The 13,960-nt window shown below is 42.5% G+C and overlaps 1 protein-coding gene across 3 annotated transcripts in view; it reads left to right on the forward strand.

Moving 5' to 3' along the window:
* Positions 1-2,853: 2,853 nt before the first annotated feature.
* The window catches only part of LOC136884284 (mitochondrial amidoxime reducing component 2), a 65,639-nt gene continuing 54,532 nt past the window's right edge, over positions 2,854-13,960 (forward strand). For all 3 annotated transcript variants that reach the window (XM_067156353.2, XM_067156352.2, XM_067156351.2), the window contains exon 1: positions 2,854-3,003. In XM_067156353.2, the coding sequence (XP_067012454.2) occupies positions 2,997-3,003 (7 nt within the window). In that variant the 5' untranslated portion in view covers positions 2,854-2,996. The remainder of the gene's footprint in view (positions 3,004-13,960) is intronic.

Genomic DNA, 13,960 nt, shown 5'->3' on the forward strand with positions numbered 1-13,960 from the left:
TGCACCCGTCCACTGCGAAATGCATATTTATAACATTTCTTGCTCGTGAACGAGTTATTACAGCGGCAAAAATTTTCCAGAAATTGACTGCAGAGTTCGGTGATCAAACATTGTCAATGATGTGTGTGTTTTCCTGGCTAAAAAATTTTTTAAAAAAAGTTCAAGGAAGGACGAGAACGTGTGGAAAACCAGCAACTCAATCGCCGTCCTCGCACCAGCATTACAGGCGAAAACATTCGACGTGCATGGGCGGCACACAATCAATGCTGCTTACTACTGTGAGCTGTTGAGCAAGGCGAGAGTTGCATATCGCGGCCCCATACTGCAGCTCTGTCTCCAAGCTACAGGAAATGCACTGGACTACACTTGATCATCCTCCTTACAGCCCGGACTTACCGCCCTGTGATTTCCATTTGTTCGGGCCGCTTAAAGAAGCTTTAGGAGGGGAGCGATTTGAAGATGACGAGAGTGTGGAAGACTGGCTGGTGACATGACCATGTTCTTTTTACAGTGAGGGCATCAAAAAAGCTGCATTTCCAAAGCAGGAAACTATGTGGAAAAATAAATTGTAATTGCCTTGTGCTTTTCAATAAATGAATTTAAATAAAAAATAAAATCCCATTTATAGTTGATCCTCCCTCGTATTTACACGGATTCTTAGCGTACTACATTGGTTGGTTGCTGTGTATAATTGTCCAGCTGAAGCTGTTTAAGTACTATTGAATAGTAAATTACTGTTAAATGAAAATAGACATTCTACATCCATCAACAGCTAAATCAAAGTCATTTACGCCTTTTCGGTGTTGGTGATAGCAATAGTGATAATTGCCTTAGGAGAAGGTTCAAATTGGATAAACATACCTTCATAACTCTACTCAGAAGAGGAAAAGAAAGATGTTCAACTCTTAGAAGAGTAAGGGTAGTCTACATATGAGAGAAACATACGTACCACGTAAGGCATGAGAATGAAACACACTATTGGCCTCGCATACAATCGATATCGCAAGAGAACGAGGGTCGGATAGGATAGGTGCTTTTGCTTTTTTTACTGTCTTTCTCTAATTGACTTGAGAAAAGACACTGGTAATCAGTGACCAATACTAATTTTTGTTACAAAATAAATGTGGTATAACATTCCACTAATTACAAATCAGAAATGTGTCTACTTTAATAATATATTACTAATTGTGTTGTGCGCTTTCTACTGAATTTGTCTGAAAAACGTACATGCTTCTCTGTATCTCGCAATATTAACCCACACTGATTTATTGTACGACAAATGATTTACGAAATTGGCAAGAATGATATGGCAAACTTGTAAAATCTATTTGTATATATAAAATCGTCTCTCTTTCCGTCTGTACTTTTAACATAAAAGCGTGTTTTATGACTGGGGGCTATCTGATATTTACGTTACGGAAGTTACTGTGATGGACGTGTTACCTCCGTGCAGGCTCTGATGTAAGGTATGGATGGTGGCCAGACAATGTTACCTAGCAACCGTGCAGGCTGTGATGTAAGGTATGGATGGTGACCAGACAATGTTACCTAGCAACTGTGCAGGCTGTGATGTAAGGTATGGATGGTGTCCAGACAATGTTACCTAGCAACCATGCAGGCCGTGATGTAAGGTATGGATGGTGGCCAGACAATGTTACCTAGCAACCGTGCAGGCTGTGATGTAAGGTATGGATGGTGGCCAGGCAATGTTACCTAGCAACCGTGCAGGCGGTGATGTAAGGTATGGATGGTGGCCAGACAATGTTACCTAGCAACCGTGCAGGCTGTGATGTAAGGTATGGATGGATGGCCAGACAATGTTACCTATTAATAGCAACAGTGCAGGCGGTGAAGTAAGGAATGGATGGTGGCCAGACAATGTTATCTAGCAACAGTGCAGGTTGTATCTTTGGCTGATGGTCATCTGAAATTATGAGACTTCAGAGGGGGACCTTATACATAAAACTCGACGTATTATCTTTAAGATTGGTTTCATAGGAATACTGCTCGTCATAGCATTTAGAATTTTTTGTTCAATACCTTTTACCGATAAAGTGAAAAATAAATCCTCCAGCCTTAGACTATCAGCGATAGATCGGTCAAGAGAAATCTGATTTACGCTACCATCTCGTTGAGTAAAATTGAACGTTGAAATTGACGCCAAGGGAGCCTGGATGCCGTCATATCAAAATGGATTCACACATTAGCCGAGGCCATATTCTTTCTTTTTTAATCTGCTTACCCTCCAGGATCGGTTTTTCCGTCTCTACCGCCTCAAGGGCAGTGTCCTGGAGCGTGAGACATTGGATCGGGGATACAACTGGGGAGAATGACTAGTACCTCGCTCACGCGGCCTCACCTGCCTTGCTGAGGGATGGGAAGTTAGATACCATCCCAGCATTTGCCTGGAGGAGAAGAGGGAAACCACCGAAAACCACTTCCAGGATGGCTGACGTGGGAATCGAAACCACCTCTGCTCAGTTGACCTCCCGAGGCTGAGTAGACCCCGTTCCAGCCCTCGGACCACTTTTCAAATTTCGTGGCAGAGCCGGGAATCGAACCCGGGCCTCCGGGGATGGCAGCTAATCACACTAACCACTACACCACAGACGAGGCCATATTATTGTCATTCACATAGCACTTAGTAATCTTTTCTAATTCTGATCGAAAAGTTACAATCTGTATTGTCCTTTCTAAAATAGTAGCCTATAGTAAAATAGTATAGTTCTCTCATAATCCAGTCCCTGAAAATAAACTGCTATTCGTAGCTCAGAAAGTCGTCTGCATAGAGTGCGTTGATTTCAGCAGTAAGGAAAACAGGCGAGGGGAGTTTTGTATTCGAAAATTGGCGAGACTGCGTCTTACATAATAACGAGACCACGCACCAGCTGTTTGATGTGATTCTCGTAGTGTAGAGCTTATTCTCTTTGGTGTAGACCGAGCTGGAATACCATACACTTCAGTTCTTGTAAGCAGCAAACAACGGAATCTTCACAATGCCAGGTAAAAGCATACTTTATACAGTCGAGTGTGGTTGGAACTTGTAATGAATGTTATTTGTAATTGTAGTTGAAATTATAAACCCAGCAATACAGTTCCATGATTGAGCATCCACGATCTCTTTAATTACTGTTACGGCGTAATGAATCTGCTTTCCCCAGTTCAAGGTTAAGGAATCGAAGTCCGGCACAGTCCTTGGCGTTTAAGCCACCCATGTTCTGTTTCTTTACGAATTCGCGCTTGAGCGAGATGAATCCTTATAGCGAGTTTTTGTATCCGGATGCCCTTCCTCATATGAGGAGTGAAATGTGATATATGGTAGTAGGACGGAAGAGGGTGAAACACAGTGCCGGCACTCAGCACTAAGAGGGTCTGCTCAAGGCTTTGCGTCTCCATCCGACAGGAGAATCACCCCCATCAACAGCGTCCCCTTATGAACGCTGCGGAGAGGTTTGGCACGCAATCTAGAACCACCTCTCTTACCATGCCGGCCAACATTCTGATGGTGAACATTTTTTCGACCAACGGAGTTCGAACCGGCTAACCACGGTGTTGGACTTGACGCCTTAAAGGATCGTGGCCTTCGGGCGGGCTATCATCATCATCATCATCATCATCGATATAAATAAAATTATACTTTTGCCTCCCACTTAGTATTTATCACGAATGAACTACCGGTATACAAAACTCGAATATAAGTTCGGTTCAATTGTTTCTTGTCTGTCTGGTGTTTTGTTAACGTCGACATCACGGGAAATGGCCTTAACAGAAGTTTTCTGATAGTGCGTGTATGCACTAAGCTATTGAAGTAGCGCTCTCTTATCAAGGTTATCTCGTAACTGGCGCGAGGCAGTTTGTTCTCTCCCGAGCTCTTGATTTTATCTCCAGAACAAATTATATACTACAAGCTTCAGGAATCACTGCTGATTTCAACGGCGTGGTTACTTTTCATATAAACTATTTCATATAATGTTAGAATATAAAACCTGAACCAGTAAATTTAAATGTGAAAAGATCGTGCATTGAAGTTTGCAGTAAGTGAGGACCTTTTCTGTTTTCTGGGCCAGTTAAATTTTGCGTTGGGAAAATATAGACAATAGTCTGAATTAGATTTCTTCACGGGTATCGTAGTTTTCTCGGAACCGAGCAAATAGCTGAGCAGTCAGCTTGCATTCTCGAGATGGTGGGTTCGAATCCTACTGTTGACAGCCCTAGTTTTCCGTGGTTTCTCATTTTTCACACCAGGAAAATCCTGGGGGTTGTACCATACCACTCCTAGGTCTTTCCTATCCCATCGTCGCCATAAGACCTATCTATGTCGATGCGACGTAAAGCACATTGTAAAAAAAGTTCTCCCGGAAAGTGGTCATATACAGTGAGGGACATAAGTATTCATATAGATGATTTGTTTTAGGAAAAAGCATTTTATCAGAAATAATTACACAAGAGAACGTAATTAAGTAATGAACACATGTTTATTAACATCTCGACTTAATCATATAAGCCTACATAAGAAAATCAACACAAAATTACTTTAAAAAATACAACTAACTGGAATATCATTTTTACGTAGGACGTAGGTACTCATACAGGAACAAACGTACTGCATGTTGTTTCTGTAAGTGACACTTCCACCAAATCGTTTCTGAATACTCAGTATGCATTCCTTCGGTATGGATCACTTGTGTAAGCCTTCTTGGAATGGAATATACCAATTTTTTGCTATTTCGGCCGAATTGTGTTTCATTCCTGTAGCAGCAGTTGCTTACTCTTGTCCCCAGCTCGTTCAAATAGCTCGTTCCACCAAATAGAGTGGAGACAATACGCGACACTTACGGATTTCGCCTTGCTAAAATGGGAGACAATTCGACGGTGGCGCTCCTAGTGACTTCACCTGAACAAATCGCGCTAAATTCAAATATCAATGGAAATGTATGTACGGAAATGGATAAATGAATTACGTTTAGAAAGAAAGTGGTATTGAGATATTAACTTCGAAGTTGCTAAAGCAATTCTGGATAAATGAATAATTATTTAAAAGGTTATTATTCAAAGACTGAAATTAAACACATAAACAAGATATGAAATGGGCTGCTGTGAAATGGCTTGATCTTTCATTTATGCATTACTTTTTTAGCTTTAGCATTCCTGCCTGAACTTTTACGGTTGGATTTGTCTTTTTACTCATTTAAAAAACATTGTATGATCACATTAAGACACTTGTCAATAAAAATATTGGCACATTCATTACACACATGATGCAATGAATTAACATTTAAAAGCTGGACAATTTTCCTCTTAACATGAAGCCTACTAACAGAAAGAAAATCTATAAAATTCCTTCTTTAATCTGAGAAGAGGGATTAAAGAAAGAAAAGTATGAAAATGTTATCGATAGTGATGCTTTGAGGAATATTTGCGTACAATTAGAGTAAAAATGTAATATACCCTTGGCTGTATAGTCGAGGATTTTTAAAGTCGTTGGCCTGGAAATGATCTGAACAGATCTTATAATTCTTATATAAGCGTAACGTCCCTTGTTTCTTGTACACCTTATCCAAATCACTTCTGTGACATTTCAAAACCCACAGATCACACCTACAACAACACATCGGTATTGAAGGTTAACTGCTGCACTATACAATAAAATATGCGTATTACATTTAATGCCAGTTAAAATATGGGTCGATCAGGTCAGAAGATTATGAAGTACTATAAAAATCTCTGTCACTGGAAGAAAATATATGCAAACACAATATTACTTAACATGTTCTTGTCACGAGGGAAGCTGAAGAACGATCGCGCATTTTTCTCTACTTCGTAATTACTGCAGCCAAACACTGCTCATACCTTTCACCTCATGTTGAGAGGAGATATCAAGGAATGACACACGCTACTATTCAATTATGTCAACTCACTGAAAACGCATAAATAACACCAAAAACTTCACACAAAAATACACGTGCTCTTATGAGAGAATCAGTACTGTTCAGGTCTATCCGCTAGAGTGAGTTCCAATAGCTGTCCCTCGATCTCTCGCTCAGTGTCGCGTATTGTCTCTACTGTATTTGGTTCCACAAATACTCGATAGGACTGAGGTCTGGGGACTGAGCTGGGGTTTTCAGGGTGTGTGGTGTATGATAGAGCAGCCAGAGACGGACAATTTCCGCAGTATGTTTGGGATCATTATTTGCTGGAGATAGAAATTGTCCCTAATGCCCAGTTTGTCGGCATTCTTCTGCGAATTTTCCCTCAGTATATTTGGGTAACCAAATCTACCCATAATTCCAGAGTTCTCCCAAACCTGAAGTCGTCAGGTTGTATGGTCGGCCTGATCTTTCACTGCTTATAAGGGTTCTGTTTGTTTTAAATAGCCGTATGACACTTTAGACTTTACCACGGCCTGTATATACTACATCTGCGATTTCAGAATATGACTCATTTTGATTATGAAGCCGTTTCATGATCTATCAGCAACCGTAGTTTCTTTGGTCTTTCGCACCTTTCGGATAACAATACCAGGTTGTACTCTGTTCCGGTGCTGTGCATTGCTCACCGAAGTCTTGTTTTTAAAACCACTGGGCGCTGAATAGGGATGGGGATGTATCCATTGCCTGTACAGTTGAAGTAAAACCAGGTGTATGCATACTTATGTCATTGGGTTAAGCCAGACTAATTACGTATTTCGTCATTATTTACAAACCTTTTCTGTAAATTCACGTTTTGTCGTTTACCATGTTTTGTGATGAAACATGTCCGTTTATATTTTAGTCATCTGAACTGTGTAATACGTAAGGCAATTAGTAATTTCGTGCCGGTATCAGGCTGTATGAATAATTATGTTCCTCACGGTGTGTGTCGCTAACTGCAGTGGTTAGTGTCGATACGGGACACGGTAAATACTTTCAGATTCTATTATTAATCTGAATCAGTTTTATTAAAATATGTTCATTTGTTTATGCTTTACAACAGCACTGTCTAACCATTTCGTGCACTGAGGCGCATGTGACTGGGCTATTGAGCAGTAGCCGCCGTTTGATGATTACAATAATAATAATAATAATAATAATTGTACCGGGCGGTACACCTCTACACCGTTTATTTAAAAGTTGCGCCAGTTGAAACTCCTCTTCTGGAGGAAGGTTGAACTTTATCTATTCTATTAATTCTCTACTTTCTCAGAAGATGTCACCACGTGGAAAATTTTGAGTTTTTGAACTGTGTCACTTTTGATGTGTTGTTGTTTCGCTTGAAGTAAGAAGTGTGAACTTTCTCTTCTAGAGGACACTACTGAAGATCAACAATAGTGCGACCTAGTGCGGAGTCAAAGAACTATTTTGTTGGAGAAATTTTTATTTCAAGAGTTTGTTCTTTGTTAAATTTCCTTCTGTCATTGTTTAAGTTGGCTGTATACCCCTCTTTTTCCCCTTAGTTTGGATCTAGCCAATCCCGAATTTCTTTAATTAATTTTCCACCAATAATGTGTTTCTTTTTCCTCTATGTAGGGGTTTCTTTTCCCGAACCAATAAAGATTTTGTGGGAGGGTGTTTTCTTTCCCCTAACGCCTAGAATCTTCCGCGAGAGGATATAAACTGCTGATTTTGGGGTCTCCGGGCCACTTCTGTTCCATCTTTCAGTGTATTAAGTACATAGCAGGAGGCGGGAAGCGCCTCTTTCTTCTTCAGCCGTTCAACACCAGGTAATGGCCTATTAATAACTTCTTTTCTTGCTAGGTCGGCAGTTTAACACTCGCGGCGGGTTCGAAGCAGTTCCATCATGTAACCTTTTTCCTAAAATGTAATTACTCTTTTCATCTTTTTCTTGTAAAGCTACATATTGGGATAGAGAGTGCTAACCCTCTCGAGCTCCCACTCACAGTTGTTTTGAGGTGAACTTATTTTCTCAAACTATTCTTCGTTTATGTAATGTAAAGTGTTCTTCTCTAAGTCACCTCTGTAGTATGGGATTAGCCCTTGCGTTAGCGGCCCAGAGCCAGATTAGGTTTTAAAAAAAACAAAGTGTATTAGGAGTGCAAGATCGCCTCCTCTCAAATTGTTATTTTAGAGGTCATATAATCAACCTTCTTTTCATGTAATAGACCTCTGTAGGTTGGGTATTTTACCCCTGTGAATACGTCCTTAGAGGACAGCTTGAAGGTAGAGTTTGGTGTGGCCTTTGAGAGGCTTAAATTTTAAGAGCGGATCGCTCTTTTGAAAATGGAGTGTCATATGCCTCGTGGAGGCTTTTCTGTGTAATTCGGAGCCAGGGGCTCCTAGGGATGAATGGGGTTTTCTGCCCCTCTGTTAAAACTTGTGTTTGTGGTAAAACTGAGCTGATCGCAGAAGTCAGGGCGTGAAGCCCAAAACCTGTAAATATTGTATCTCCCCTTGTTTTGCTACATTGTACCTGCCATGTCTGTTATTGCTTTGTTTTTGAAAAGAAAATATAACCTAGTTAAATTTTAAATTACTTTTACATTAACTTTGATTCCGTAGTTTGAAACCCATTCACGCCCGCACCTTCTTACGCCTCTACCTACCACGGATATCTCCGTAACAAGTGGTAGCAGAGCGTGGTTGAATGGGTCTCAATTTAGCCCCTTTTGACGGCTAAACTTTGCTTTGATTCGAACTCTAACAATTTTCTCAGTTGCTGGAATTTTTGAGTTTTTCAAAATTGTTCTGTCATCATGCCCGGCCCTCGCGATGTTCTCCTCCTTAACTATTTGCGCAAAGAGGAGTTGATATACGAGTTAACTATCAGAAATGTGCAATCTGGAGGCACGGTTGCAATCGACACCAACAAGCTTAGAGAGTCCCTTGATTTGCCCATTTCCATCCCCAATTTGGGAGAGAAAGAAATTGATGACTCTCTTTCCACGATCGTCGAGAATATTACTGGGCTAGCATCGGTAGTCAGCTTTTTTGATGAAAACGATCCATCTCCTAATCAAATTAAGCGTGTGCAAGGCAGGCTGTATCACTTTGCAAATAGAGTTAATGATCTATTGTCTCTAAAGGTGAATGACGTTCAGAGGAAGCAAGCTAATACGCTCCTTGAAACTATTTCTGAATTGTCTAATAAGGTCACTCAATTGCTAACCGGCGAAGCTCCTCCCAAAACTGATCAACCCGCCACGGTGAATGTAGGTAACGAGGAAGAGCCTCCTCAGGGAGAAGTCAATAGGATAACCGTTGCTGCTCAAACTATCTCTGCCCCATCGAACAACGAATCTGAACGTCGTGCATCATTGAGTAACATCCGTTCTGAATTGACTTCCTTGCCATTGAAACCTTTACCTACTATGTCACCCGGATTTAGTAGCTTGCCTCATCCATTGGCAATGTTGCTCAGAGGTATATCCAAGTTTTCTGTTAATACCACCAGTGACGTAATTTCATTTTTAAGATTTCTAGTGGAATTTCAGGATCATGCCCTTGTTTTTTCTCTGTCTCCATGTCAAATCTTGCAAATTATCTATCCGTATGCTATTGGTATTCTCTCCGACAAAATAGTTAGAGCCATTGCCGAGCAATCTTCTATTGAGGATTTCCATGCCCATTTGCTAGCTAACTTCATCCCGGCTAGGGCCAGGTCCTCCCTTATTCAGAAATACTATTATCGGGTACAGCGCTTGGATGAAAACCTGGCAGACTTCATCCAAGATATTAAGTTTTATACTAGGGTGTTTGCTCTCCACTTCCCTGAGGATCAGATCGTGCAAGCTATTGTCGAAGGGATTTCACCACCCTACAGGTCATATTTGTGTTTCGCGGCGTGCCCGCAAACCTTCTCTGAACTGGAAGCATTAGCCGTCTCTGCGGAAGGAGTTAGGTATGCCGATTCCTTGCGTGTCGCGAAAGAACCCCCGCCTTCCTTTAGTAACACTCGGCCTCCACCTCGCCGACCAGTCAATCCCCGTAAATGTTATGCTTGCGGGTCGCCTGAACATCTGCGGAATAAGTGTCCTCTGATCAAGTCAAGTGGGACAAGGAATGGAGCAGGGTCATCACAAGGCTGTTTTAAGTGTGGGGCCTTCTCACATATCGCCAAGAATTGCCCAAACTCAAATAGCACCCCCTCCTGCTCAACTTCTGGTGCAAATTCCAGCTATGCCAATAATAAAAAGTGACTAGTGGCGTCGGCTGAGCCGACTAATCCATCTTCCCGAGACTCAGCCCCTAGTAAACAGGTTGTAAATGCAGAGAACGACCAGCCTTCAAATTCATCTTTTGAATGCCCTAAAGAGTGTCTTAGGATTGCGGCGGATACCCCCGCACCTGTTCCTTTTCTTAAGATTGAGTTAAATAACGAGCCTATAACAGCTCTCTTAGATTCAGGCAGTGTTTGTTCCATTATTTCGGCTGATTGGTATTCTAAATTGAAATCTGTTTGTAAACTCCCTGACTATGTCTCTTCTCCTGTTCAATACGTTTCGGCTAATTCATCTCCATTAGAAATTCTAGGTTCCTTACTGGTCAAAATTCATGTTTTTAAGTTTACCTGGAAAGTTAAATTGTTTGTGGCCAAGCAATTGTCTTGCCCCATTATATTGGGAGCTGACTTTATTTCTCACACTGGTCTTGTGCTCGATCTCCAGAGTAGGTCGTGCACATTCAAATTTGCGTCCAATTGTAGAATTCCCTTGTTAAAGTGTAATTCTGTATCATGTTCATCTATTTCGCCTACCCAGGATGAGATGTTGTTAGACCTTAGACATCTACCTGAGGAGCAGGCTGATAGTATTCGCAAACTGTGTCAGTCGTTTCCCGAGGTGTTCTCTGATACTCTTGGTGTTACTGACCTTATTGAATACAAAATTGAGGTTACGGATTCGATCCCTGTCCGTTTTCCACCGTATAGGCTATCTCCACCTAAAATGAAGGCTCTGAAAGAAATCATCGATCAGATGTTGAAGGATGGTATTATTAGGCCCTCTAAGTCAGCGTATTCTTCGCCTATTTTTCTAGTCCCGAAACCCCAAGGAGGCTTCAGGCCTGTCATTGATTACAGGGCTCTCAATCGGAAGGTGGTGTTGCAATCTGTGCCCCTTCCTGACCTTCATTCTTGCTTTTCATGGTTTCGTAAGGCCAAGTTCTTCACCATCTTGGACTTGAATCAGGCCTATAATCAAATTCCCCTTGCCGAAGAGTCTAAACATCTTACAGCGTTTGCCACGGACTGGAATTTATATGAATACAACCGCGTGCCTTTCGGGCTCCCCACGGGGGCAGCTGTGCTCACTAGACTACTAGATAGGGTCTTTTCCGACATCAAATTTGAGTACTTATATCACTACTTGGATGATGTCGTCGTATTTTCCGAGACTTTTGAAGAACATCTAGATCATCTGCGAGAAGTTCTCGATCGCCTTCGTAAGGCTGGGTTAACTGTTAAGGTGTCCAAGGTTGCCTTTGCTAAGCCCTCAATGTCATTCCTGGGGCATATTGTGTCACCCGATGGGGTAGCTGTCGATCATTCTAGAACACAGGCCATCCGTGATTTTAAACCTCCTAAGGACATCAAAGGTATCGCTAGATTCATTGGTATGGTGAATTTCTTCAGGAAGTTTATTCCTAACTTCGCTAATAGAGCGGCGCCCTTAAACCTTCTTCGTAGGAAAGGCATCAAATTCGAGTGGGGACCTTCTCAACAAGCCGCTTTCGAAGATCTTAAATTAGCTCTCTGTAATGCCCCTGTACTTGCTATGCCTGATTTCTCGAAGAAATTCATCGTCCAAACGGACGCGTCGTCGTCAGCTGTAGCTGCAGTCCTTCTTCAAGAGACTGAACTAGGGAGGCGTCCCATCGCCTATGCATCTAGGACTCTATCGGCTCAAGAAGCCAAGTATTCCATCTATGAGCTCGAAGGGTTGGCAGTCTTATTCGCCCTAGAAAAGTTCCGTCTCTATCTGGAACATGTCAAATTCGACCTGGAGACAGATAATCAAGCCTTAAGCTGGGTCTTAGGTAGGCCGCGTCGTACAGGTCGTATAGCCCGTTGGGCCATCCGTATTTCTGCCTTCCAATTCGATGTACGGCATATCAGAGGTACTGAAAATGTTGTTGCCGATGGACTCAGCCGTATGTTTCATAACGACGTAGAGACCCACGAACCGGTCGATAGTTCATCACCTTCCGAGTCCATACTATCTGGTGTTAATGCCATCTTAACAGATGCTCCCATGCTTTTTAGGGATATTGAGAAATACCAACGTGAAGATCCGACGCTGGCTCCTATAATGGAAACCCTTTCTTCTGGGGAACATGCTGTCCCTTATGTTCTGAGGAATGGTGTTCTATGTTGCCCTTCGAGGCATGATAAGTTGATGAAAGTTGTTGTTCCAGCGGTTCTTGTACCTATGATCTTCAAGTATTATCATGAGACCCCATTAGGAGGGCATCTGGGTATCTTTAAAACTCGTGAAAAGATTCGTGAAATGTTCATCTGGAAAGGTATGGACGGTGAAATTCGGGAACTCGTAAAAGCTTGTAAATCTTGTTTGATCAGTAAACCCACCATGTCCACTAAAGTAGGCCTTTTGTCTTCTCATCAAGCGTCGCGCCCCATGGAACGCCTGTATATTGATTATGTGGGACCCTTCCCCCAGTCAAAGGGCAATGCCAACAAGTTCATCTTTGTGTGTGTAGATGGTTTTACAAGATTTTCCTGGTTATTTCCGACTAAGCTGGCTACCGCTCAGTCAACTATTACTTGCTTAAATTCTATTTTTGCTTCTTTTGGTCCGTGTCAATATATTGTATCTGATAATGCTAAGGCGTTCACATCAAATTTATTTCGTAAATTCTGTTTTGACTTGTCCATCTCTCATGTAACTACTTCTGCTTATTACCCTCAACCTTCTCTGGCTGAACGGGTTAACCGTAATCTCAGGTCCGCACTTATTGCCTATCATCATGAAGATCCTTCCAGGTGGGACACGTCCCTGCATTGGATAGCTTTTGCTTTGAATTCGGCGGTTCATGAATCTCACAAGTTTACTCCAGCTTCTTTGATGTTCAAGTTTGTTCCCAACTCGCCGCTCTCTAACCTCTGGTCTTTGAATGACATTCTACCCGAGACAATAGATCCGGATAACATTAAAGATCTTTGGAAGAAGGCTAAAGCCAATCTTAAAGTGTCTCATGAAAAGGTTAGGGAAAGGTATGATCGTGGACGGAGACCCACCACTTTGAAGGTAGGTGACCAGGTTATGGTCAAAAATTTTGTTCCCGCGGGCAAGCTTGCCCCCAGATTTCATGGGCCTTGTATCATTCTCGATTTTCTTACGCCGGTTACCTTATTGCTAAGTAATCCAGCCACCGAGAGGATATTTAGAGTTCACCTGTCCCAGGTGAAACCGGTGTAATTTCTGTGTTAACTTGCTCCATATTATTTTGAAAGGATATGAAGGTTATATTTTTTTTTTTTGAGTTTCACTTTTAAGGCTTTCTGCCCCTTCTGTAATATTTTGGTTTTAGATGTAAGCCTTGTGGAAAACCTGCCCCGACCCGTTAAACTGCCATCCTGTTCTTGCCACGGCCATTACCACGCTCCCGTCTCCTGCTCCACCTTACACTGTGGCTTCATAATAGTAAATGCCATGGATATCTACACGCCGCTGGCCCCTCAACCTCTCCACAAGCCTGTACCCTCAAAGAAGATGATAGTCCAACACAATTCTGCCGCCTAGCTTTAATGTTTCAGCGCCCCCGCAGCCGCGCAGCACCGTGCAGCGACTGGGGAGGGGGATGGGCCCCCTCCTCTCCAGCGAGGACGACATGTGCACGGCGAGCCGGAGCTCTCCCCCCGGCCAAGGCTGATGTGCGGCGCACGTCCTGCTACATGCCCGCAGCCTGTATCTGTTCACCGCGGGCGCGGCGTACTTCAACACCTCTGCTCCCCTCATAGTGCGGGCGAGCGGTATCTCAGGGTACTTAAGGGGTCCGAGCGGCCTCCG

The sequence above is a fragment of the Anabrus simplex genome, chromosome 12 (assembly GCF_040414725.1).
Source record: "Anabrus simplex isolate iqAnaSimp1 chromosome 12, ASM4041472v1, whole genome shotgun sequence".
Lineage (NCBI taxonomy): Eukaryota > Metazoa > Arthropoda > Insecta > Orthoptera > Tettigoniidae > Anabrus > Anabrus simplex.